The 27,619-nt window shown below is 41.0% G+C and overlaps 1 protein-coding gene across 4 annotated transcripts in view; it reads right to left on the bottom strand.

Moving 5' to 3' along the window:
• Positions 1–27,619, bottom strand: part of GGACT (gamma-glutamylamine cyclotransferase) — a 39,744-nt gene that overhangs the window by 10,344 nt on the left and 1,781 nt on the right. For all 4 annotated transcript variants that reach the window (XM_081127261.1, XM_081127262.1, XM_081127263.1 and 1 more), the window contains one exon: positions 25,540–25,708. In XM_081127261.1, coding sequence (XP_080983387.1) covers positions 25,540–25,650 — 111 coding nt within the window. In that variant the 5' untranslated portion in view covers positions 25,651–25,708. The remainder of the gene's footprint in view (positions 1–25,539; positions 25,709–27,619) is intronic.

Here is a 27,619-nt window from a genome sequence, read left to right as displayed (position 1 = left end):
CTGAGCCAGATGCTCCAGGAGTGTCCCTTGTGTGGGCTGTGTGTGCCATCCTGTTGTAGTTGAGCCTTGATTATTGGCACATCAATGGGTGAGATTGACATTCAGCCTGACTGGCTGTGAGAGCTGGCTGTGACTATAGTGGATAAACTGTTGTGCAGGGGCTAACCCCACAGGTAGGGAGTCATTTTTACACAGTTCTGCTGCCTCATCTGCCCTTTGGGTGTGTCATTTGTAGAGTTGGTTGGGTGGTGCTCTGGTGTGGTCTGGAACTGGTTGGTTTTAGAGGCTCCTGGGAGGAGATCTGTTGCAAGCCAAGGTCAGCCTCCATTTGTGCCCTGCTTGTGGCTGCCTGGTGGGAGCTCCAAAGTGATCTGTGGTTGGTTTCCACTTGTGCTGGGCTTAGAGGCACTTGGTAGATGGTATGCTGTAAACCAAAGCCAGTTGCTACTAGTGCCAGGCTTGGGACCCTTTAATGGGCATGGCAGTGTGAGGCAAGGCCAGCCACAATATGTGCCCTATTTGTGGCTGTTTAGTTGAAGCTATGTGCAAAACCAACACCGGTGGCAGTTTATCATAGGCTTGGGGCCACCTGATGGGAGTTACAGTGCAAGCTGAGTCCAGTCACCATCTGTGCTGGGCTTAAGGCCACTCAGCAATAGATAAAGAGCATGTCAAGGCCCGCCACTGCTTGTTTGGGATCTGTGGCCCTTTGAAAGAGTTTAGGGAAGTCTGGGTCACGGCAGGCCCCTTGTGTGGAAAAGCTTCTGGAAGTGGCTCAGGCTGGGCGTGTGAGATGTGGGGCCTGGGTCTCGGGGAATCACCAAGGTAGGGTGAAGAGTGGTATCCAGGTTAAAGGGAAAGCTCAGATTTGGCACCTGCCTGTTGGCTGCGTGTGGGAAGGGCTCAACAAAGGAGCAATGGTGCCTGCCAGTGCTTCTGTCCCTGAAAAGAGCTGACCTGACTCCTGCCTCTCCAGCCCTCTCTCTGAAGGTAGTTAATTCAGTTTTTCTCTATGTCCCTGGTACTTTTTGAGCTTTTGCCCCAATGCTGGAAAATTGTGAGCAAGTGAGTTCCTGTGCGGGCCCCTTAAGAGAAATGCCTGGGACTCCAGCAGCCCTCCATCTCAGATATAACCCCCGCTGGTTTTCACAGGCAGATATTATGGGGACTCCTCTTCTTGGCACTGGTGTCCCAGGTTGGGGAGCTGGGTGTGGGGCTAAGACCCCTCACTCCTCAAGGGGGACTTTCACAGCTGAGCTGTCCCTCGTGATTCTCAATTGCCACATCTTGAGTGTGGGACCTGCCTGTTCTTTTCTCCATGACTCTTACCAGTCTCATGGTGGTTTCTTCCTTATATCTTTGGTTATAGGACATCTGTTCAGCTAGTCTTCAGGTGGTTCTCAATGATGGTTCTATAAATATAGTTGTAATTTTTATGTGGTCATGGGAAGAGACGAGCACAGTGTTTCCCTATTCCAACATCTTGACCATAAATCCCCATATGAACCATTTTTAAGTGTATACTTCAGTAGTGTTAAGTACATTCATATCATTATTACAACCATCACCATCATCCATCTCCAGAACTCTCTTCACTTTGCAAAACTGAAACTCTGTACGCATTAAACAGTAACCCCCCACTTTCCCTTCCCCAGCATGCCAATGCTACTTTGCTTCTATGAATTTGACTACTTAGGTACCTCATATTAAAATCACAGTATTTGTCCTTTTGTGGCTTATTTCACTTAGCATAATGTTTTCAAGGTTCATCCATGTTGTAGCATGTGACGGAATTTCCTCCCTAAATTATTTAAGGCTGAATAATATGCCGTTGTTTTTATATCCCACATTTTGTTAATCCATCTATCAATGGACATGTGGGTTGCTTCCACCTATTGCAGTAATGCTATGAACATGAGTGTACAAATACATATTCAAGCCCCTGCGTTCAGTTCCTTTGGGTATATACACAGAAATGGGATTGATAGACCATAAGGTATTTCTGTGTTTAAGTTTTTGAGGAACCTCTATACTGTTTTCCATAACAGCAGCTCCATTTTACATTCCCATGTACAGTGCACAAGGATTCCAATCTCTCCACATCCTTACCAGCACTTACTATTTTTTGTTTTGCTTTTTTTGATAGAATAATGGCTATCCTAACTGGTGTGAGGTGGTAGTACCTCACTGTGGTTTTGATTTGCATTTCGATAATGGTTATTGATGTTGAGTATCTTTTTCATGTACTTATTGGCCATTTGCATATCTATCTTGGAGAAATAGCTACTCAAGTCCTTTGCCCATTTTTTAATTAGATTATTTTTTCATTGTTAAGTTTTAGGTGTTCTCTGTATTTTCAGGTATTAACCTCTAATCAGGTATATGATTTGCAGCTGTTTCTCCCATTCTGTAGGTTGCCATTTTACGCCATTGATTTGTATCCTTTGCTACGTGGAAATTTTTAATTTTGATTTCACCCAATTAATTTTTATCTTTGTTGTCTATGATTTTGCTGTCATATCTAAGAAATCATTGCCAAATCCAGTGTCATGAAGCTTTTGCCCTGTGTTTTCTCCTGAGCTTTATAGTTTTTGTTCTTACGTTTAGGTCTTCGATCCATTTTGAGTTCATTTTTGTATATGGTGTAATGTAAGGGTCCAACTTCATTCTTTTGCATGTGGATATCCGGTTCCCCAATTGTTGAAAAAACTGTCTTTCCCCCATTGGCACCTTAATAAAAAATAATTTGGCAATTTTCCAAGGGTTTATTTCTGGGCTGTCTTCCATTGGTCTATATATCTGTCTTTATTGTCAGTAATACACTGTTTTGGTTGCTGTAGTTTTGCAGTAAGTTTTGAAATCAGGAAGTATGAGACCTCTCTAACTTTGTTGTCCATTTTCAAAATTGCTTTGCTTATTTGGAGTCCCTTGAAATTATATAGAAACTTCAGGATAGATTTTTCTATTTCTGCAAAAAAAATGCAGCTGGGAATTTTGATAAGAATTAAGTCTTCCAAGGCACGAACATAAGATGTGATTCCATTTATTGAATTTCTTTCAACGTTTTGTAGTTTGTAAGTCTTTCACCTCCTTGGTTAAGTTTATTTCTAAGTATTCTTTTCAGATTGCTCACTGTTAATATATAGAAATGCAACTGATTTTTGTGCACTGATTTTGTATCCGCAACTTTGCTGAATTCATTTATTAGTTCTAATAGTTTTCTTGTGGAAATGTTAGTATATCTACATAGAAGATTATGTAAACAGATAATTTCACTTCTTCCTTTCCAATTTGGATGTCTTTTACTACTTTTTCCTGCCTGATGTTTTTCCAAGTATGACTTCTAGTACTATGTTGAGTAAAAGTGGTAAAAGCAAATATCCTTGTCTTCTTCCTGATCTTATAGGGAAAGATTTTTCTCTCACTATTATGCTGTTAGCCCTGGGCTTTTTCTGTATGGCTTAGTTTCAGTGTTTTTACCATGAAATGGTATTGAATCTTGTCTTGTGTTTCTGTTATCAATTGTGATGATTGTGTAATTTTTCCAACCTCATTCTGTTAATAGTGTATTACACTGATTTTCGATTTTGAACCATCCTTGCATTCCAGAAATAAATCCCACTGGTCATGGTATATAATCCTTGTAATGTGTTGTTAAATTCTGTTTGTTGGTATTTTGTTTAGAATTTTTGTATGAATCTTCATCAGGGATATCGGTCAGTAGTTTTCTTATAGTGTCTTTGCCTGGCTTTGGTATGAGGGTAATGCTGAGTGTTCTACTCTCTTCAACTTTTGGGAAGAATCTAAAGATGATTGGTGATTCTTTTTACATGTTTGGTAGAATTCACCAGTGAAGCCATTGGTTCTGGAGTTATCTTTGTAGGGAGGTTTTTGATTACTGAGTCAATCTCTTTACCAGTTATAGGTCTGCTCAGATTTTCTGTTTCATCATGGTTTAGTCTTGGTAGTTTGTGTGTTTCTAGGAATTTATCCATTTCATCCAGGTTTTCAAATTTGTTAGCATTCAGTTGTTCATTGTACTTTCATAATACTCTATTTCTGTAAAATGGGTTGTAATTCCCCTCTTTCATTTCTGATATTAGTTATTTGTGCTTTCTCTATTTTTATCTTGGTTAATCTAGTTAAGAGTTTGCCAATTTTGTTGATATCTTCAAAGAACAAAATCTTGGTTTTGTGGATTTTCCCTATTGTTCATCTCTGCTCTAATGCTTATTATTTCCTCCTCCTCCTAGGCTTGGGCTTAGTTTTTCTTTTTTGAGTTCCATTTCTCTCTGTACTCCTGTTCCTTGTCTGTCATGTTCACCTAATTTTCAAGGGCCACTGTGAGTGTCATAATCAATAGAACACACGGAGTCTATTATATTGGCCAGATCCTCTAAGAACTGAAGCCAGGACTAACTCAAAAGTGCCTGTGTCAGTCAGGCCAGGAGCACATCAGGATCCTCCTGATGCCCCCTAGGCCAGGCTACAAGGGGTCGCACTGCAGAAGGGGATGCTACCTTTTGAGGCTCATACATTACTGTGTCTTCAGCCCTGTCCCCTTCTGCCATGTAGTTCCTTCTATGGCACTGGTTTATGGTTAGAGTCTTGGATAAAATGCAAGAGTCTGGTTTAATAAATAATGGATAGAAATAGCTGTAGGTGAGCCATTTGGGCTTCTCTGGAGCAAACTGATGAGTGCTCCACAATAGTGGTTCCATCTATGCTTTAATGGAAGTAGATGCTCCCAGGTAGGCCTGTTATAGGACACTGATGGTCAGGCAAGATGGCTTCAGTTTTACAGATGGACATTGAAGGATACAATGTATGCCAAGTATAAAATGTACTGTGGCATAATGACAGGCCTAAATCAAATTCTCATCATCACTTAGTTAGCACTGTTGAGTGAGTCTCTAGGAAAGTTATTTAGACTTTCTGAGCTTTGTTTTCCTGCTATTTAAAACTGGGTTCATCCTATCTCCCTAACAGCTAATCCCTACTGACTGAAGACTCTGGGCCACACCTCAGCACCCAGCGAATACTAATTCCCTCTTCCCTCCTAAGTTCTCTACCCCAACTACTTCCTTTATTGAGATCATTTAAAAATATGTGCTAGCTTATGTCTTTTTCATGAAGCCCCTTAAAAAAATTAATGGGAGAGGGAATCAAGCCATATCAAGTATTGGTTGTGGCCTTAATGATTTTTCAGAGCCAAGAATACCTGGGAAGGTGATATTACATAGAAATGATCATGGTTAGGCCATAGGATGTTAATTACAACTCTGCAGAAAATCAGTAACTTTCTTCTTGCACAAGTTGATAGCTTATTGCAATAAAAATTAAACTTCTTTTCTAGGAAATAATGTAGCCTGCTAGAATGACCGAAATATAATTTTTACATTTTATCTGTTGAATTGTATCCTTTATATTAGTTTGAAAATAGTTACTAATATAATAATAAAAAAAGAAAATTAATAGTCTGCATTTCTGGCTGCTTTCACAAGAAAAACATCATTACCTTTCTGATTGTGTTTTGAACAACACACACAGATCCTTCAGGAATAAACTTATCCTTGTGGGGATTGAGAAAGGATCAGAGTTAAGCACTGAAACAAGCAATTAATTCCCATTAGAGGATTAAGGCACTCATGTTCACTTTGAATCAGAAAAAGGAATTGCGAATAAAATCATGTACAACTAAGAGGTTACTTGTCAAAGTTAATAACTTAGGAACTGAAGGACAAACTGGAATACACAGAAGCTGAGCAGCCACATGAAGCACTGGCCAGGAAGCTGGTGAGGTTCTGTATTCAAGGGACAAAACCCACCATTCTCATAATGCTTTAGAAACATGGGGGGGAGCGGGATATGGTTTCTGCCCTATGGTGCTGTCCTTGCTCTAATAGACATAGTCCATGAAAAAAGTCTAAAAGCATTTTCCACAGTGTTATGTTACCATCCCCCATGCATGATTCCCCTGTAGTACCTTATCATTAAGACGTGAGACATTAACATTTAATTTAGCAATATTACTTTTGGGTTTTAGAGTTGATTCTAAAGGAATTCAAGCTGCATCTCTGTAAATAACTTTACCAACCTATAAAGTATTGAGTGGAAGGCCTCTTGGGAATCAAAAAGCCAAACCCAGCTGGTCCAAATAATGTGGCCATCCAGGGGTCAGCACGGAGGTGGAACAGGCTCAGAGTCTAAAAAAGTTTCACTTCAGCAAAATCTAGCTAGTTTAACATTGTCAATATTTAAGAAAACAAAAACACTCATGAAAATGTCCATCTGGCCTGGCACTGCTTGAAATGCCTCTGTCACTTATTCAGCAGTTTTCCTTCTTGAAACAGTCCATCTACAGTTTCAGATTTCATCACTTAAGCAGAAATTGAAAGTGATTACAAGTCCTTGGCATAATTGTTAGATTTTTCCTGCTCGATTTTTTCTTAGCCACCTGGTGGTAAGAGTGTAAAAGGCAGGATTTAAGTGAAGAGTTTATTATGCTAGTTTACAAATTACAACCATTGCATATGCCTAGACCACATTTGGAAACACATACCAGGTGAACCAAACAAGGGCTAGTATTTAACTCTTCTTAAACCATTAAAAAAAGGGGTCTCCATAAAATATTCATCCTGTATGTATTAAAATTTAATAATACAAACAAATGTTAGTAAGAGCTGTGTCTCCAAGTGATAAAACATCAAGCCACTAACAATGCTTACTGCCTGCTGTCAAGTTTGTTAGAAAAGGCAGGTGTAATGACTGGATTGGGGTCACAGGAAATTAAGACCTTCAAGGATCCTGCTCACCACTGGCTGGGTGATGAACTGTTTCAGAGCCAGAAATGCCTGCCCCAAAGAACTGCTGGGGAGGCTCCCTCTTATCTGTCTTTCCATTTGCTGTATAAATTAACTCTCATCATTCACCATCTTATATCAAAGTCAGCTCCAGCAGAGCCCTGGCCCCACCGAATTTGTGAAGGGCACCCTGTCACAAATGGGACCAGTTTCAGTGAAGCCAGATGCTGCCCTAGTCCGTCCGTGGCCACAGCAGCCACACTGGGCAGTGGCCCTCAGCAGATAGAGATGTTACTAAATGTTGGTGAATCTTAGTAAAAAGCACAGATGATGATGTGCATGAATGCTCTAAAGAGGGTTTTTTTATTTTACAGAAACCTCACATCTCAGTCAAGTAGCCACTTCTCTCCCTTCCTACTGTAACATTATTTTCCCCTGAGAAAACGCCTGCCAGTCTGATATAGTTACACATTAATTCTTCAGAAGTTTCTTAGAACTGTAGGAAACAGGTGAAAAAACAAAATGCCTTGAACTTTAAACTGGAGCTTGGCCTGCAAGCATGAAGCGCTTTAAGGTCACGTCTCTCTCCCCTCCGAGGGGCTGGCGGGCGACGTGCCTGGGGGGCTTGGGCCGCATCCTGTGGGCGCTTTGATGCTTTCATTCTCTTGCCTGCTAGTTTCTTTATAGCAATGACAAGGGCTTCCTGCCCAGCCAGCCCCGCTAAACACCCTGGAAATGTTTATGGCAAAACACCTTTCTTACATTAACCAAGTAGCTTGGGTGAAATGGCGGCACCTTTGAAATCAAGAAGTTAGGGTCTCCACTCCTATCACTACCTCCAACTCTGCGCCTTCATAGGACCCTGCAAACAAGCAGGCACCTTAGGATCTCGAATGCCACACTACATCCTCTGAATGCTGCCTCAGCGACCATTCTGTGGGTTTTACTCTTTTAAAAAGAAAAAATGTTAATGCCATACCACTTTCATGATAATTGTGTTGCCATTTTAAAAACATAGTGACCAACAAGGAAGACGACCAGGCCCCAGCCCTCCAGGCCCACTCTGGAAGTCTGGAAAGAACCAGCAGGAAAATCCCCAAACACCAAGTCAGGGAAAGGGTCCTATGGAAAACGAGGATGGTGAACTGGACAGGCCTGCGAGGGCCACAGCCCCAAGGCTGGGGGTGGAGGTGCTGCCAGCCCCCAAGGCTCCCAGCAGGAGCAGCAGAAAGCTCAGGAGGGGCCTGGAACTGCCAGACAGAATGGAAGGTGGTGGAGACAGCAGGGGCTCCTGATAGCAGGTCTGATACCCAGAGAGAAGGTGCAAGAGTCCAGTCAGCATCACAAAGAGCCTACCTGCCCTGTGGGCGTGGCTTCAGTAACAAGGGCTTTACTTGCTGGCCGGCCTGAGGCACAGAGGGGAAAATTATAAATGCTTGCCACCAGGACTGAGAGTCTACGGTGTGCCTGTCCCATGCTAAATGCTTCACTTATACTTTCAAGTTACCACAACTCCGAGAGCTCCTCACTCCCTAGCTTCTCCCCATTTTACAGACGGGTACCTGAGACAGGTGACGTGACTTCTACAGGTGCCCCAGGTAAAGGCGGCAGAGCAGGTGTGTCTGCCTCCACACCTTCCTGCCCTACAAAGGCTCACGCTCAGCTCTAGAAGGAGGGTGCCGCCTCCTTACCTCCCACCCAAAACTGCAGAACAGGAACAACTTCTGCCACCAGAGGGCCCCAGGCAAGTGGTGGCTTGGGCCACTGCGCCACACCAGGTTTCATTTACTTCCTCACCCAGAAGGCACCCTCGGTCACTTACTGAGCATGGAACACCAGTGCAGTCGGACTGGGGAATCAGCACTCAAAAGTGGCCACCAGGCTGGAATTTCTTAACAATTTTATCTGACCTGTGTAAGCAAAGCCTCATGGGACACGAGCATACTCTCGTGAGCAGGGAGGTCTGCACAGCCCATAGGCATACACCATTCTTGATGCCCCAGGAGCACAGAACCCTGGGGGACTCACAATGGGTGGGATTCAGCGAGACTGGAAGTGAGGAAAAGGTAACGTGTCACATCTGTGACTGGGTCAACCAGAGAGGCCACACGTTCCATTCCAAGCAGAACTTGCTCTGAATGCAGGATAAGGCAACGGAGTTCTAAGGAACAGTAACAACCAAGAAGCCCTATCCTATCTTTCCTTATTTGGGGCACTTCCCTGAACAGCCACACACACTGAAGATGATGACACCAGGGCAAAGGTGACTCAGAGTAACTGGAGTTTCTCTTCCTCTCAGTCTTTGCTCCATCATCAGGAGCTGAGGGTGGGCAGTGTTGGTAGAATGTACATATGTCAAGAGGTGAAATAAATATAGTTGAGAGTTCTGAGCACAGTTTCAGTTCTGGTAAGAATAAAATACATATGCATGTATAAGGTATGAAATGATATCATTTCTGTGATTCCACGTGAGTTAAATATTCCTATATTTGCATTTAAATTTAAAGTGGACATTGAACAATATAAAGATGAATGATAACCTCAATGCTAAGAATAGTAAAATAACAAATTATAAATAATAAATAGCAACTAAAAGCACCATGACAAGTCGAGAGAGACCACAGAAGGAAAAAAACCTTATTTTAGTGTCTTATAACTGCACTCTTTCTGCTTTCTGGGCAAGGGACCCTTCATTTCTCTCTAAACTGTCTCAAACCACGAGCTCAGGGGCAGGAGTCTAACCTTCTCTTCACATCTCCCACATCTACCAGCACAGTTCAGTGCATGCAGTAGGCACTTAATACCTGCTGCAGTAAAGCAAGAGGTTATCCCCCCCTCAGTCCAAATTCCCAGAGACCCTGCAGACCTGCAGTCTGGAATTTCTTGATTTCTCTTTGTCAGAGAAACCCCACAAGTTCAAATACTGCTCTGGGTGTAAATCTACACAGCAGGGGTGGGGAACGTCAGGTGATACGGCCTGCAAAATCATTTGGTCTGGCCCTGCCAAGGCAACTGCAGGCAGGACTTGAAATTCAATAAATCTAGGAGCTTTTTTTCATAGTTAATTTTTAAGTTGATAATTTTGTATGGCCTGTGAACGATGTTATATCCAAATGGCCCTTGGCAGAAAAACAGTTCCCCACCCCTGATTTACAGGAATCAGATTCAGTCCCGTGGCTCTGCCGCCATTTCGACACCCAGTTGCCAAGGCAGAGTTGAGGGAGAACAAAGGTTCCAGACCCTTAGACTCTGACCTGAGGCCAGTCACTCCCTGCCCTGCCCTAGCTGCCCTGGGAGCAGGGGCAGTGGTTGGCATCCATATACCTTTACAGAGATGAAAGGCCATCTAGAACCTGCAAACTAATATCTAAGGACAGCACTCAGATCAGTAGGGGCAGGACTGGGGGCGGGGTGTACATTATAGGAAGATGGAAATGTCTTTTGTCAAAATCGCCAACCTGTGCACTTAATGAGTGGATTTTCTTGCATGTAAATTATACCTCAAAGAAAGTTAATCTTAAAAAGAATTAAATGAGATCATAGGAAGAAGGCAATTTGCAGGCCAGATGGTCTGTAATTATTATTCCCAGTTTATATTCTTATCTGAGTTCAACATACTTCACAGTCCCTAATCAACAGTGAAACTTTCTTTTATTCAGGATTTTCACAGGCACCCAAGTATTTCCAAAGTATTTCTCTGAGGCAGATTTGTAGTGGCCTCTCTTAAACTCGCTCACTTTGTGAAACACAACATGCAGAGAAACAAGCCAGACAGACTTGTCTATAACTGCTGCCTAGGGTCCTGGGAGGGATGCAGCAGAAACGTAGAGCAGCCCTGGGGTTATCGAGGGTGCAGTGCCCTCTGAGGGACAGGGCCTGGGATTAAGACTCAGGCCTCACCAGCTGTCATCACCCACCCAGGGCCTGTCTGTACCGGCTGCTGACTAAGCAGGGCTTCCAAAGTTGGCTACTAAGAAATGCAGCAAATGATTTGCCTTTCAGAATAATTTTTGCTAGCCTGCTAGGAGAGAGCAGCTTTTAACTCGCTGGCAGTTGCTGAAAATATATTTTTTTCTGTCTGGAGCAAGCCCCCAGTCAAAGGGGGAAGAGCTAAGAATCTGTGTCTTATCTGAACCCAAGGTCCATTCTGATGGTCATGGGAAGAGCCACTGGGTCTGGCTGAAGGCAGGTAACTCCCACTCTGCCTTGTATGTCCCCAAAAGGTAATTTTTTTCCCCCTTCTTGGTGACAACTCAGGCAGTAAGCAATGGAGGAAAAGGTAATGACCATCCATACTAATGAAACAGTTTTGTTTTTCAGAAACATTTTAAGGCTACATTAATTTTAAATGGTTTTTATTTGACTGTTTTGCTTAGGTGAGAAATGGGGAGTTTGGGACACAAATTTAAGTTAGAAGCATCACAAAACAATTACAAAATGTCACACAGAGCCATTCCCTTCTAGGTAGTTTGCTAACAAAATATTTCAGGAAAAAGAGAACATACACCTATTTAAACAACCCCTAGATAACCATTTTAGACGTCAGGCCTACCCTAAAGTTATAAATAGTTACAAATGCAGGTGAAGCCCCTAGCTAGGCCTGGGCCCAGGCCTCCTATATCTAATATAATATTTCATAGCTTTGGAAGAACAAGTCTCCCAGAAGGAGCACTGGACAGAGAGCTGAGGGGTCAGAGGTCAAAGCCAAGCCACTGCTGACCTCGGGCTGCCTTGCCCAGATCAAGTGGGGCAAGGACACAGAAGGTGTCAGGAGATGAAGGTGTGCTCGACTTGGTTCCCCTGGGGCCCAGGATCCACAGGAGAGCCAACCAGGGGCCTCCCCCAGTGACCGGGGACAGAATGAATTAATCAGCAACAAGACTGAAAAAAATGACCACCAAATACAACTCCTAGACGTCCTGGAACACCACCTAAAAAAGGAACCCTGGGCACTACTCAGAAACCATCAGGTGCCACCACTGGTCTAATGCCCCTAACCCAGCTCCTCTGCCTGCCCACAGCCCAGTAACATGAAATAATCCAAACTCCATTTCCAGTGGGCTCTTGAATTCAGGACTCACTCAATTCTTTTGGGAGCAGTAACAGATTTACCTTCAGAATTTCCTTTTGCCAAGAATATTATTAAAAACCAAAAAGATATTGGCTACCTAGAGATAGGTAGGAAAGAGGAAAGCAAACCTAGAAAAGTAAATTGCCTCCATTAGTGCAACAAAAGAATCACCCCAACACACATACATACATGTGCACACACTGATTTTTTAAAAAGAAAAGTTTTAAAAAAACCACACACACAAAACACAAAATCAAGCCTGATGGGTTTTTTGATTAATTACCTGTTCCCAAAGCATCCAAATCTTTTTAATGCTTTTCTAACTATTCCCAAGGAAAACTCAATAAAAATAGCTGAGCGATAAGTGAAAACTCTGAATTACAAATAAGGAGAGTAGGAGATGAAATGAGCATGTTACTGAACATGCTTTAAAATACTTTAAAGTGAATCCATTTACTCACATTCCTGAGTACTAAACACAGCTGGTCAATGCTGACAGCGGTAAGAATTCTTTGAGCCCAAAAGTTCTAGAAAAATGTGTTGTGTTGTGTTGGAGTGACAGGGGCTTCAAGGGAACTGGATGCACTGAACTAAGTGAATCCAACCCTTTTATACATTATATTCACTGCCCCCCCAAAATCCCACTTTAAAAGCTATATTACCCTGCGAGCAGCTGACAGAAGCCAGGGGCGTGGAGGCCAAGCACACCAATCCTCAGGCTTCTCTCTAGTATTTTGAGCTGGATCCCAGGACCCTAACATATTACTAAAAAGCACAGGTTGGTCTATACTTGGCTCTTAAAAAGCACTTAAAAGCCAACACACAGTCCACTCCTGGGAAAGCAAAATCCCTGTTAAAATATAAAAATCCTTTGTTACTGCTTTGTGACTACCAGAGAATAGATGCTGTTACATTCAGTTTAAACACTTCTTCAAACTTATTTCAAAACAACGGAATACTAGCTTTGGTTCTCATTATGGGACCCTTTTTTTTAAGTTTACAGTGTCCTTTCAATCATAATAAAGAGCTGGTATTAAAATTCTTAATATCTCAGGAGTTCCCCATAAAGAAGAAAAAAGCAATTCTCCCCTGCACCCCAGAGGGCCATGCTTCACAAACCACCCAATATTTAAGGGTTAACCAAAGTCCTAGTTGAAGCCCCTTACAACTGCCACTCTTTACTGGTCCTCTGAATGCGGAACCAGGACCCCTGGGATCTGCTGCCCAGGGTGAACCTGGTGCAGATACAGCACCAGGACCAGGAACCAGGACCCCTGGGATCTGCTGCCCAGGGTGAACCTGGTGCAGATACAGCAGGGGAGGGGGAGGAAGGTGGGTTCCATAAACCAGCTCCTCTCTCCCCCAGAGCCTTTCTAGTGGGTAGGAGAGGACCTCACCAGGACAGCAACCCAGAGGAGGTGATTCTTCCAAGTTCATGCAAACTCGGCATTGTTTTCATGTCATAATGATTTCAACTATTTTTGAGTTAAGGAATTTATCTCTGCCCCGATCTTGGAATAAAGACAGTTCTCCAGGGACCTGGTCCCTGTCTCACAAGGGGGAAAGCGAGCATAGCCCAGGTGGGCTACACCTCCCAAGAAGGAAAGGAGCGGCTTCTCAGACCTGTGTCTCCCTGTGGGGGAGACTGCAAGCTCTGGAGCCACCTGGACCTTTCCTTCCTGCACGGCTCTTGTTCTCTGGCCTGCTCTCCAGCCAGGCTGCAGGGGACTCATTCTCTCCTCCAGGGCAGGGAGAGCAGCTCCACCCACCTCTCTCCGGAATGCACAGAGAGAGCCAGGTGCAAAGTGGCTTGAGCCAGTTTGTTAATTTCCCCATCTCCCCGGGAGAGGAAGAAACTTGGTTGTATGGGGCTGTCGGTGGGTTTCCGGGAACTGGTATGTTCTCTCCAATCCTTCAGCAGCCCTTCAAGGCAGGTGTTATTGTCCCATTTCACACATGGGAAACCAAGGCTCAGAGGAATTATTTAAAACAGCACAGCTATTAAATGGAATGGCCTGGATTTAAAGTCAAGGCTTAATCCAAAATCCACACACCTTCCCCCAACATACACTATGGTCAATGAAGAGGAAAACACAGAGGTTCTTGGTGATAGAAAACACTGAAGCGCTCGCTGGTTTTCACAGCAAATGGCCATTGTGCAATGTGAGAGTGCTGCTGCTATCCTACACCTGTCACACAGCAGGGGCTGTTCTTTAAGCCCTTCTCTTGGCAACTTTAAAGGCCAAAGCCAGATTTAAAGCTTTTGTAAAGCAAGGAGTGATCCAGCAGCCACCAAGATTCTGTTAGTATTATCTGCCGAGTTCAGCATTTCCAGGCTAGTTGAAAGGTTATTCATTAATTCACCCATTCAGTATATTTGAGAATCTATGATGGGCCAGGCATCATGCTAAGTGCCAGGGACATGAAGATAAACAAGACAACAGTCCTTGTTCTTAAGGAGATGCAGTCTAATTGGGGAGATAAATACATTAAAAGATAAGACACATTGTGAAGAGGCGAAAGAGGGAGGCTGGGCCCAGGTCACCAGGGACTCCAGATTTCAGCTCTATGTAATGGCGGTAATTAAGGGGTATTAAGGAAGCCCAGGAATTGACGTCGTAAAATTTATAATTTAAAAAATTATCTTGTGCAACCTCAGTGGAAGGCCATTTGTCAGTATCATTGAAAGCTGAGCCTATGTTTACGCAATGACCCAGCAACTCCACTGCAGGCAGATGCTCCACAGAAACGAACACAGCTTCACCAGAAAGACACGGATAAATTATCACTCTTTATAACAGCACAAAACTACATACTACCCAAATGTCCATCCACAGTAAAATGGTCTAACAAACTGTTATACAGTGGAAAACTCTACAGCAAGATCATCAAATGAACAGCTACATGTAACAGCATGGGTGAATCTCAAAGTGATACTGAGTGAAAGAAGTCAGACAAAAACAGTGCCTACTCTATGACTGTATTTATATTAAGGTGAATAACAGCGAAACTGATCTCTGCTGGACGTCAGAACAGCAGTTTCCCCTGGGAGGAGAGCAATGACTGGAAGGACAGGACGACCCTGGGTCTAGCTGCTGGTCACACGGGTGTGTTCCTGCTATGAAAATCCATCAGCTATATGATTTCTATACTTTTCTGATATATTTTATACTTTTGAAAAATGTACATTAAAATTTAAAAACAGAGTAACAGAGTAGAGAACACCTTTGTGAGAACAAGGCTTACAAGCATGAAACTACAGTGAACAAGAGGAAGACACATAATTGTGCTAATATAACTTAATGGAATTTGAAGGTGAGGGAGATCAAGGCTGCTACAGGATAATTGATATAAACAGGAGTTAAGTTCCAAGAGCATATTAATGGTCACAAAAGCATTACCAAACTTCTAAATAAAGACCTAAAACACCTCTAATATTAAACACTGAAATGTGAGTTATTCATCATTTAAGAAAGATGAATAAAAATAAGTAAAATAATTCTTTTCCAACCCACTTATTCCAGTTCAGGGTCACGGGGGGGTGGAGCCTCCCCAGCAGCTCAGGGCACTAGGCCAGCACCCACCCTGGACAGGACACCCTTCCATTGCAGGGGCCACTCACCACCACTCCCAGACTGGGACAATGTGGACATGCCAGTTCACCTCACGTGCACATCTTTGGGATGTGGGTGGGAACCAGAGTACCCGGAGGAAACCACACAGACATGGAGAGAACAAGAAACTCCACACAGACAGTGGCCCTGGTTGGGAATCAATTTTTTTTCATCATGGTTATAATGAACTGATATTATCCAAGGTCCTGCTCTACTTGTCTTTCTGTGTCTTGCTTGCTTCACTTAGCACAGTGTCCCCCAGGTTCATCCATGTTGTTGCAAATGGCAAGACTGCCTTCTCTTTATGGCTGAAAAATATTTATATATATTCCCATTACTACATATATGTTCATTATGTTTTATACACACACACATATCAAAAGGTCATCACTTATGAAATATATATGGAGAAAAAGTATAAGTAGATACATATAATGGAATATTTTACATAAGCATACACATATTTTCTTTTTTTATAATTTTTATTTTTGTTTAAAGTATTACAGATGTCCCTTTTTCTCCCCAATGACCCTCCCCCCCCCGTTCCTTCCCCCTCCCCAGTCACTCTCCCCACCATTGTCCGTGTCCTTGGGTTGTGCATATATGCATATAAATTCTTTGGTTACTCTCTCCCTGTCCACCCCCTCTCCCCCTTCCCTCTGACATTTCGTCAGTCTCAACTATGCTTCCATGTCGTTGAATCTATTCTGCTCATCAGTTTATTAAGTTCTTTAGATTCCACATATAAGCGAGATCATGTGATATTTTTCTTTCACTGCCTGGCTTATTTCACTTAGCATAATATTCTCCAGGACCATCCATACTGTCCCAAAGGGTACGAGATTCTTCTTCTTTACAGCTGCGTAGTATTCCACGGTGTAAATGTCCCACAGCTTTTTAATCCACTCATCTACTGATGGGCACTTGGGCTGTTTCCAGATCTTAGCTATTGTAAACTGTGCTGCTATGAACATCAGGGTACATATATCCTTTCTGATGAATGTTTCAGGATTCTTAGGAAATATTCCTAGGAGTGGAATCACTGGGTCAAACAGCAGCTCCATTTTTAATTTTTTGAGGAACCTCCGTACTGTTTTCCATAGTGGCTGCACCAGTCTGCATTCCCACCAGCAGTGTACTAGGGCTCCCCTTTCTCCACACCCTCGCCAGCACATGTCGTTTGTTGATTTGTTGATGGCAGCCATTCTGACAGGTGTGGAGTGATACCTCATTGTGGTTTTAATTTGCATCTCTGATGATTAGCGACGTCCAGCATTTTCTCATGTGTCTCTTGGCCATCTGTATGTCCTCTTTGGAGAAGTGTCTATTTAAGTCCTTTGCCCATTTCTTAATTGGGTTGCTTGTCTTTCTCTTGCCGAGTGCTATGAGTTCTTTGTACACTTTGGAAATTAGCCCCTTATCAGATTCATCCTTGGCAAATATGTTTTCCCAGACCGTGGGGTTCCTTTGTATTTTGAGGTGGTTTTCTTTTGCTGTGCAGAAGCTTTTTAGTTCGAGACATATTTTCTTTATCCATATCTCTTTAGAGACACTTAAGTTGTTTCCATGTCTTGCCTATTGTGAACAAGGACTTTCAATTCTACACTGATATTACTGAAGAATTACTAACTTTTGGATTAAAGAGGATTCATTATGCTCTGTGCACTGTAAAAACAGGGAAGGTAACACTAATTCATGTTCACAAGATTTTCTAGAAAATATTTTTGCTTAATATTCATCTATATGTTAAGTTCAATTAATCAGAAAAGCATAATTTCCAAATGTTAAAGATTTAACATGTGTACAAACTTATATCTTGTTTAAAAAAATACTTCAAGTATCCAAGTTATACAAAAAGAGAAACAAAATACCTAAAAACAAAGATAATACCAAAAAAACCTTAGGATAACTAAAGGTAGCCCTTTCCAAGTTTTGCACATATTAGCCCTTTAAATTTCCCCATTTTTATGTAACTATGAGACTGTTCACCAAACAATATCACTGAATACAAATTTTCTAAGAGCATTACACTGTTACTCTGTTGTGATTCAAGGTTCAGCCTAAGCATAAATATTAAGCAACAAGAATAAACATGTGGAATAAATTACATTTTTTACTTTCAGCACCTGGTGTCGCCAGCATAACACAGCTCAAGGCTATAGATGCTGCATGCTGGGTGCCCCAGTGTGGTGGAGGCTGGGTCTTTAAGGGAGATCCGCCCAGAGGCCCAGGCTGCACCTTCCAGAAGCAGGATTCAGCTACACCCCAGGCAGTTGCTATTCTCAGCAATCACACAGGTTTAAAAGGTGGTTTTTATGTCTGTTTTTAATTTGGAACATGACGCAAGAAAAAGACTGGAGTGAAGTAAATCTGAAATACTTTTTCTTTACATATAGTATTTCACACGTGATGGCTTCTTTGACTCCACCTCCCCAATCTTTTGATGCTCTGTCCACTGCACATGTATGTCTACTCCCCAAATTCACAGTTCATCTTGTGTAGACTGGCTTGCTAATGACATGCCTGAAATTACAAATCCAAAATCTCTATGAAAACATAGTTCTTTAAAGTAACTGTGCTCACATGGGGACTTCATAAAAAGGAGGATTTCAGGAAGGAAAGAAAAACTCCTCCAGACATCATGACTAAAGAGCACAGTGCTGACTTGCAAGAGGCTAAGTTAGAATCATAAAGCCTGGTCTATCTGCTTCGGCCACCTGACAACCTGAACAACTTTCATTTGCGCATTTAACTACTGATAGCCTAGCTGGGGTAGTACTTGTAAGATAAAACGTTACAGCCCCAATATTTCACAACTTGAGAAGCTGTTTTAAAAAAAGATAACTGCCTAATAGTTCTCAGTTGTTTTCAGGCAGCAAAGGGATCCTGCAAAACCCTCTCTCAGTGTAATTTCTTGATATTGTTTCAATATCCTTCAGATGGTAGGTGTGTAGTGTTATGCCTGAAAGGCAGGAGAAGGCATGGTGTAGACTGAAGAACACATACTTCTGAACTACATTTCATAATTCACAGTCAGGTAAAACCTTGCTACTTAGCTGTGTGACCTTGTTTGAGGTACTTCATCTCTCTGAACCTCATTTACATCACCTGAGGGTAATAATGCCGTATCAGTGATTGCCATATGAGATAATATATATAAAATTCTGGGACACAGTGATTTTAATGAATATTAATCCCCTTTTGAGAGAAGGGTAAATCACAGAATTATTGTAAGGAAAAAAACACAGTAGAATGTTATTACAGATATATACGTGCCTGCCATATAGCTTGTGTCCAATAAATGTTAGTTCCTTTTTTAAGTTACTCATCCATAGAAAAAGCCATATCCTATCTAGTATGGTTAAATGGTATTCTTTATTAAAAAGTTTAACCTTTTGTGCACAGAAAAAATTGTATAAACCCTCTCTGCATTAGTAAGCACTGTATACTAAAGATGATGTAGCACGCCCACACGTCACTGCAGCATTATTCGAAATCACCAGGAGGTGGAAGCAAGCTACATGTTGGATAAACAAAATGTGCTGTCTACAGACAACATTCAGTCTTAAACAGGAATGAAATTCTGACACATGCTACAGCATGAATGAGACTTGGGGACATTATGCTGAGTGAATAAGCCAGTCACAAAAAGACAAAAACTGTGTGATTCTGCTTCTGTGAGGTACCTATAACAGTCACATTCATAGAGACAGACACACAGTAGAATGGTGGTTGTCAGGAGTTGGGGGAAGGAGAAATGGGACATTGTTATGAAATGGGTAAAGAGTCTCAGTTTTGAAAGATAGTTTAGGAGACCCGTTGTACAACAATGTGACTCTACTTAACACTACTGAACTGTACACTTAAAAATAGTTAAGATGGTAAATTTTATGTTGTGATTATTTTTACAATTAAAAATAAGAAAATTATTTGTTAAATGATGTAACTTGTAAGCTGTCATAATAATGCGGGTCATCAAGCTGATTGTGGACTGTGTTACAGATAGAACTATGCAGTTTGCTGCCCAGAGCCGAATCCATGTCAAGCTTCAGGAGTTACCCTAGAGCCTGCACCTTTTTCTTTTTTTAAAAATATATCTTTATTGATTTCAGAGAGAGGAAAGGAGAGGGAGAGAGATAGAAACATCAATGATCAGAGAGTCATTGATCGGTTAGCCCGCAACCCGGGCATGTGCCCTGACCAGGAATCGAACCCCAATCACCTGGATCCTAGGTTGATGCTCAACCGCTGAGCCACGCCCAGCTGGGCAAGCCTGCTTTCTTGAAAAAAAATCCGGGACTTGTTAGGATTCATCTACTAAAAGAAAATGTGGAACTTGACATATTTCGCTATATAATATTTGCTGTTACCCTTGGGAAATTATAAGATGTTTGAAGAAACTTTACAAATTATACTTTACAGTTGAAGAAAGTGAAATATAGACTTTAGTCAAATGAAACTGTTTTCTTGAAATAATACAGTTAGTAATTATGAGAAGAACTGGAAGAGAAACCATTTCCAGGCTCCCTCTATGATGTTCTTAGTAAATTGACTTTGCTCTCTTGAATTCCTTACCTCTGAACTGCACTGTTTAACATGCTGCCACCAGGGGGCAGCAGGTATATTAGTCTGGTACTCTAAAACCCTGGATTTAAGGCCCCAATATATTTCTATTATCCCTTCCTCTAACCTCTCATATATATATATATATACACACACACACATTTGTAAGACTTTATTAATATCAACAAGCATAAAGTTTAAAGGACATCTATAACTTTTTAAACAAAACAAATACTTGGGTCCAATGGAGGTAACATTCTTTCTGATTCTTCACTAATTTTTATTTCTTCCAATCCTAACTCATGTAAGAATCAATTAATATGTTAGTTTTAAAACAAAAATGACTTAACCGCAGAAACCCATCCCACTTCTTTACATCTGGAAACAAATTTTCCTAGTACTTGGCCCATGAGGCTTCATACAACAACAACCGCAAGCCGATCTGGCAATTTGTCTTCAATCTTCCTTTCTTTGTCAAGCTCAGTTTTTCTTTCTAAAGCCCCTGTGTTACAAAGGAAGGTCTTTCCACAAGTCTAACCCTCCAGCAACTTTTCACAAGCAAAAAACTAGTCACAAAGTAAAACCTATATGGACACCACTTTCCCAATTACATGACAGTAATTCCCACTGTTTTTAAATATAATAGTACCAACCGGTTAGTGGGTGAGACTTGACTATAAAGGCAGACCTTCCAAAGTAATGACCTTGTGCATCCTGAGACTTTCAGAGTTCATCTAATACAAGGTGTGAGGGACAACATTAGCAATGATGTTTTGGTAATTAATCCAACAGTCAACTTCATACTCTCAAGCAATAGTGACCAGTGACCATGGTCCCTAAATTATTCAACTGCAAGCTTTTACTGCTGCCTCCGACACATGGGAGCAGTCCATTGTAAAACAACAACAATGTTCTCTATAGTTAAAAGGTATTCAAAGAAAGTATTCTCTGCTTACATCCACTAATTCTGTAACTCATGATTCACCAATTAATCTAATCTAGGATAAAATTGACGACCAAAGCAATTATGGCACTATGGGTTACTAATGGTAAAAAAGGAATGAGACATGCATAAGATGCATATAATGAATGAATTACTGCAAATGCATCATGTACTCAGATACTATTCTGTAATCCTTTGCCACATATAATGTTAATTGATGAGATTTAAGAAAGAATCCTATCTATATATTCTGGTTTTAATTTTTTCCAATATAGAATATTTACTATTATTTAAATGTAGACTATCACCAGAAAACCAGAAATATTTATTTTATAACAGATATATAAAGTAAGTTTAATTCAGTAATTTATTCAAGAATTATTAGAAATAATTTTTATAATACTAAAAAAATGATATCAGATAATTAAAAACAACATACCTTTTAGGATGGCTCAAATTAAAAAAACTGACAATATCAAGTGCTGACAAGGATATGGAGCAATGAGAACTGTCATACATTACTGGTGGGGATACAAATGATAGGGTACGGCCACTCTGGAAAACAGTTTGGCAGTTTCCTATAAAGTTAAACAGATATTTACCATATGACCCAGCCATCCCACTCCTGGGACCAGCCCTAGAAAGATGAAAACTTCTGATGAAATAAAAACCTACATACAAATATCTACAGCAGCTTTTTTCATAATCACCAAAAATTGTAAAGAATCCAAATGTCTTTCAATAGTGATTGGATACACAAGCTGTGTTATGTCCATTCAATGGAATACCATTCAGGAATAAGAAAGGATACACACATGGATGAATCTCAGTGAGGTTCTCTGAGTGAAAAAAGCCAGTCTCAAAAGTTTCATACTATATAATTTCATTTATGTGACATTCTGGAAACGGCAAAGCTTATAAAAGGTAGAAACCAGGTCAAGGATGGTCAAGAATCAAGGGTAGAGTGAGGATTTGACTATAAGTGGACAGAATGAGGGAGAGCTTGTTATGTTTTGTTTCCTGGGTTTCTTTTGGTGATGGAGCTGCTCTGTATCAGGACTCTGATGATACAGTGATGATGGTTACATGAGTCAATTTTAAAACTCACAGAATTATACAATAAAAAGGTCAATTTTATTTTATATAAATTCAAATAATAATAATGAAGGAATGAGGGTATGCAACTACTCTAAAACACTGAGTTAAAAATAAAAGGTAAAAGTATCAATTATATTAATAAAAGACACTTAAGAAATCAGTGGGCTTTGTTTTGATCCTGATTTGAATAAACTACAGACTCTTTTAGACAACCGGGTAAATTTGAAAACAGTATGAGATGGTATTAGGTAGAATTGTAGTTATGTAAAAACTAAACTTTTAAACAAAATTCATACAAAAATATTTAGGGGTAGAATGATATGATTTCTGGTATTCGCTTCAAAATTCTCAAGTAGGCAAACCAGCAAAAACTCAAAAAAGAAAAAAAGGGGGGAGGGACGGGGAGAAGGGCGAACGGAAGAAGTAAGGCGAAGCCAGAATGGTGCACGGATTTCTGAGGCCGCATAGCTGGGTGAGGGTCCTTTGTACTCTACTTTTCAGTATGGCTGCAAGTGTTTATAATCAAATGCTGAGAGAGGAAAAAACAGCAACTTTGTCTACATAAATACTCCCAAGAATGCCATCTAACTGTTCTTTATTCATTTATAAGATATACTAATCCCCCCTCATGGTTTTCATTAGGCTTTTATAATCTGAATCTAACTTTACAGAAAACCAGACCGAGAGGGAGTTATTCAGAGCAGGCAGTTGTGATTATACTAAAAAATAATGGGCTTAAAGAATGTTTTAGATCTCGTTTAATGCTCACTGGTTAGTAAAACCATCATGAGATGTAGAAATATTCATAATTTTCATAAACTTATCTGTTGCACACTCCTAAGTACAGATGACAACAAGAGGAAGAGATAAATGCTCAAAAAGTTAAAAAGCACATGTAGTAATCTAAACAAACAGAAAAGAGTACAGCATAATATGAGAAGTCTCTCTCCAATTTACTCTGACATAACTCAAAATGTCAGAATTCTATAAAAACACTCCCAACTAACCAGAAATGAGCTCTTTCTGACTGGCTGCCTACTATGTGGAAGGCATTACGGGAATCAAAATGAGGAAGCCCTGGTTCTCATCTAATCAGCATTGATAGATGAGAAAATACTAAAAATTTTAGTATAATTTGTTCCAAACAGTCCAACACTGGCCTGGCCAGTGTAGCTCAGTGGATAGAGCGTTGGCCCACACACTGAAGGGTCTTGGGTTGGATTCCCAGTCGAGGGCACATACCTGGGTTGCCGGTTCTATCCCTGGCCCTGGTTACAGCGCACATGCAGGAGCCAACCAATCAATGTGTCTCTCTCACATCAATCAATCAATCAATCAATCAATCAATCTCTCTCTCTCTCCCCCTTTTCCCCTCCCTTCCACTTTCTCTAAAAATCAATGGAAAAAACATCCTCAGGTGAGGATTAACAAAAATAAAATAGTCCAACACAGTTTAAGGCTAGAGTGCAAAAACAATTACACAGATAAAAATAATAGAAAAAACTAAAAGGTAAAATGACTGCAGCAGCAAAAGCCCCATCAGGGTGCAGAGGTCGATATTTCACATGTGGAGCCAATGACTCCTGCCATTCAGAAGTCTCTCTTACTAATGCTGAGGAAGGAGGGCCCCGAAGAGTCTAGAGCAGAGCCACCGCCTTGGCGTGGAAGAGCAGTGGAAACAGGCTTTGAGAATTATCAGCACCTGATGGTAATGCATCTGACTGCCCCAAATGTCTGGAGAGCTGCCCCGAGCCTACAGCAGCTACTGCATTACAAGGTGAGGCGACTGAATAAGGCCCCCTCCCTCCCTAAAGATGCCCATGTCCTAATCCCCAGAACTCAAGAACATGTTACTGAGCCTGGCACAAGGGATTTTTCAGATGTGATTACAGTTAATGGCCTTGAGATGCAGAAATTATCTTGGATTATCCAAATGGGCCCAATCTAACCATGTGAGTCTTTAAGAGTGGAAAAGCTGTCCTGGCTCAGGGCAAAGAGAGCTGTGACTGTGTTGGAGAGTCAAAGGGATGCAATGTAGCATCTTTCAAGGTGGAGGGAAGGGGCCAATGAGCCAAGGCATGTGGGCAGAAAATTCAAAAGAACAGATTCTCCTCTAGGGCCTCCAGGTAGGGACACAGCCCCGCTGATGCCTTCATTTCAGGTAGTGAGATCCAGCAACCCTAGGAACTCAATACAAAACCAGATGCACTTCTCCCAGTCGTTAGGCCTTTGCCTGTGCCCTTTCTCTGCTGCCCCCAACAAAGGGCACTTTCAGTCCATTAAAAAATGTGATTTTCCAAATTTCTTATCTCCAGAACCGACCTAGCCAACCCACATGAGGTCATGACCCCTACTACATATATTCACTTTTAACACCAACACCTCTCCACCTGAGTCCTTGCTGTTTGCAATTACTCTCTTCTTTACTGTTTACATGTATTGAGTGTGTACTAAATGCCAAGTACCACGTAAAGAATTTTTCATAGGTTTTCTCATTTAATTCACCCAACAACCTTATAAGGTAGACACGATTGTTATGCCCATTTTTTTTAAATTAAAAAGTTCAAAATCATCCCGCTAGTAAATGGCACAGCCAGGATTTGAAGCCAGGAAGTCTGACAGAGGAGCTGGTCCCCTTAACCATAACAATATCTGCCTCCTAAGTGAGAAATGTAAACTCCAAGATCTTGTACATTATTAACACAATACTCCCACTGTTTAGCACAGAGACAATTAATAGTTCCTGAATATGAACCAATGGAGCAAAGATAGTTTTTCCCCCTACCCCCTTTTTTCTTTTTTTTAAAAGAAAACTTTATTATGAGAAATCAAATACATACAAAAATAATGATCCCCCAAACACCCATTACCCAGCTTCAACACTAATCAACATAGGGCCTACTTTAATGCTAATATTTAATCAATTTAATATTATATTATTTGGTATGAATAGCCCCGTTCAATATTATTCTTTTTCAGAATCACATGTTCTTAGCTCTTGTCACATATTCATTTACTGTGTTAATGCAAATTAAAAAAAAAAAATAACCCTGAAATGGTTATTATCTTTCCAAGCAAAACACAAAGCAAGGAAAGGATAAAGATGAGTTTTGATTTTTTTCCCCTATATAAAATTAAAATCTTCTGCAGAGCATAAGTACTGTAAACAAAGTTTAAAAAATGGGGAAAATAGTTGTAACATATTATATGACGAAAGATTAGCAGCCTCAGTGTATAAAGAATTCTTACAAATCAATGAAGAAAAAGACCACAACCCAATGGTGTGTTGTCTGGAAAAATAGGTACAGAGATGAACAGTTTTCCCTACTGTTCCTAAGTGACAAAAAGACAAGGACTCCCGCCTGACAGCATTTGTAAACATACTTTCTGGTGCTCTAGAATTTAGGATCAACAAACACTATAGAGGGGAGGAAAAACAATTCTCACCTGTGAGCTTGTTTCTTCAATACCACGTGACCCTGGAATCCAGAACCATAGAAAGTCTGAGTCTGAAAAGCTCTTGACTTCAGAATCCTTCCAAACAGGACACCAGGACATGTACTTCTACCTTACAGCATGACAAGCAGCCCATGGACCAGGTAGCCAGTTCTCAGTCCTGCCGGGGGTGGGATGGAGAGGAGGGTGGGTAAGAAAGTTGCTTACATGACAAGGGGCTTAAAAACAGAAACAAATCACCCAGCCCCTGTTGGAAGGCACCTTAGGCCCTAGATATGGGCCCAAGGAAGGAAGGTACTTCATTCAATGAGAAAATGTGGTCCACCTGCCAGAGGGGCCACAGGGTGCCTTGAAGAAAATAAAAGTTCCCACTGGTCTAGCAGAGTGGCTTCAAGTTCTCAGCCTCCTTGTGAAATAGCAGCTATACCCTCTTCTTCAAGTGAGGAAAATAAGATGAAAAAGGAAAAAGTGTATTCTCAGTCACCATGCAAAGACTACTTCAGAAAAAATGAGCTTCCTGGATGAGGGTGTCCTAGTCTTTTAAGGTCATAAATTTTATTTAAAAAAATCAGAACCACCTCTGCCAAAAATGGTGAACCTGAACTTAATTAAACCTTTAGATCTAACTTCCAGCTAACGGAATATAAGGGATAGAGGAGCAAGCTAAACCATACGATACAAAAAGATGCATAAATCCACAATGTGAAGCATCTACAGAAAACCAAGTGACACCAATAAATCACTGGCATTAAAGAAACTCAAGGGTACTATTTTAGACCAGAGATTTTCAACCTTTTTCATCTCATGGCACACATAAGCTAATTACTAAAATTCTGTGGCACACCAAAAAATATATTTTTGCCAATCTGACCAAAAAAAAGGCATAATTTTGATTCATTCACACTGAATGGCAACTGTTGTGTTGGCTATTGACACTTTTTTATTTGACAATCTAAGGGAAAAGAAGCCGGTGCCCCTGACTAAATAATCAGGTATTGCATGTTTTAAAAACTCTTGGGGCATACTGGTTGAAAATCTCTGCTTTAGACAATGGTTAGCAAACTATGGCCCAGCCCACCAGTGGAGCTTAAAACAAAAAACTTTGAAAATGAAATTTTATTGGAACACAGCCACGCTGATTCATTTACATGTCATCTATGGCTACCTTTGCAGGACAAGACAGTTGAGTAGTTAGTTGCAACATGGTCTGCAAAACCTAAGAGTTAGCATCTTGCCCTTTTAAGAAAAAGCTTGCCATACCCGTCCTAGATTAAAAAAGACAACAGATATCAACAAAATACCACGTTTGGCCCATGTTTGGACTCCGATTCACACAGACCAACAGTAAGAATAAGTGCATTTCTGAGGCAATCAAGGATATTTGACTGTGGACTAGGTTTTAGAAAACAATAAGGAATTACTGTCAATTTGATTAGGAGATGACTGGTATTATGGTAATACAAGAAAATGCCCCTCTTTTTTGGAGGTGACTACTGCACTATCTAGGGTTGAAATATTGTGTTGTCTGGAATTTAAAATGCTGCAACAACAGCAAAAAGCAAAAAATAAAATTGTTTTAACAAACTGGTAAATCTATTTGATGGATATATTAAATAAAGTTCATTATATCATTCCCTCTGCTTTTATGTTTGCATCAATAAAAAAAATAAATCAGAACCTTGATCAAAAAGGAGCCTGTTGCTGCATAGCCTTTCTCTCCAAGCATACCTCCCACCCCACCCTACCCCACCCCTCCTTACACTGAGTCCAACCCCAGCATATCACTTGCTCCCATATCTCTGAACATAGTTACATTTTAAACTTCTTATCTTTGCTCATGGTGTATACCATCAGGAATGCCCCATTATACTCTTCTGCCTATAAAAATTCTACTCTCTGCTCAAGGTCCAACTGCGACCTTCCCCAAGTCCTCCAGCGAGAATTCATCTTGGGGCCCCAACAACAGCCTGCCCCTTTGGCATTCACTCCATCCTTCTCAACACTTTAGCTATTTACCATGTCTGTTACCTCAAAATGCTATACAAACCCCGAGGCTTAGGGTAGCCAGCTC

Source organism: Miniopterus schreibersii, assembly GCF_964146895.1.
Source record: "Miniopterus schreibersii genome assembly, chromosome: 2".
Lineage (NCBI taxonomy): Eukaryota > Metazoa > Chordata > Mammalia > Chiroptera > Miniopteridae > Miniopterus > Miniopterus schreibersii.
This window is presented reverse-complemented; position numbering and strand designations above follow the sequence as displayed.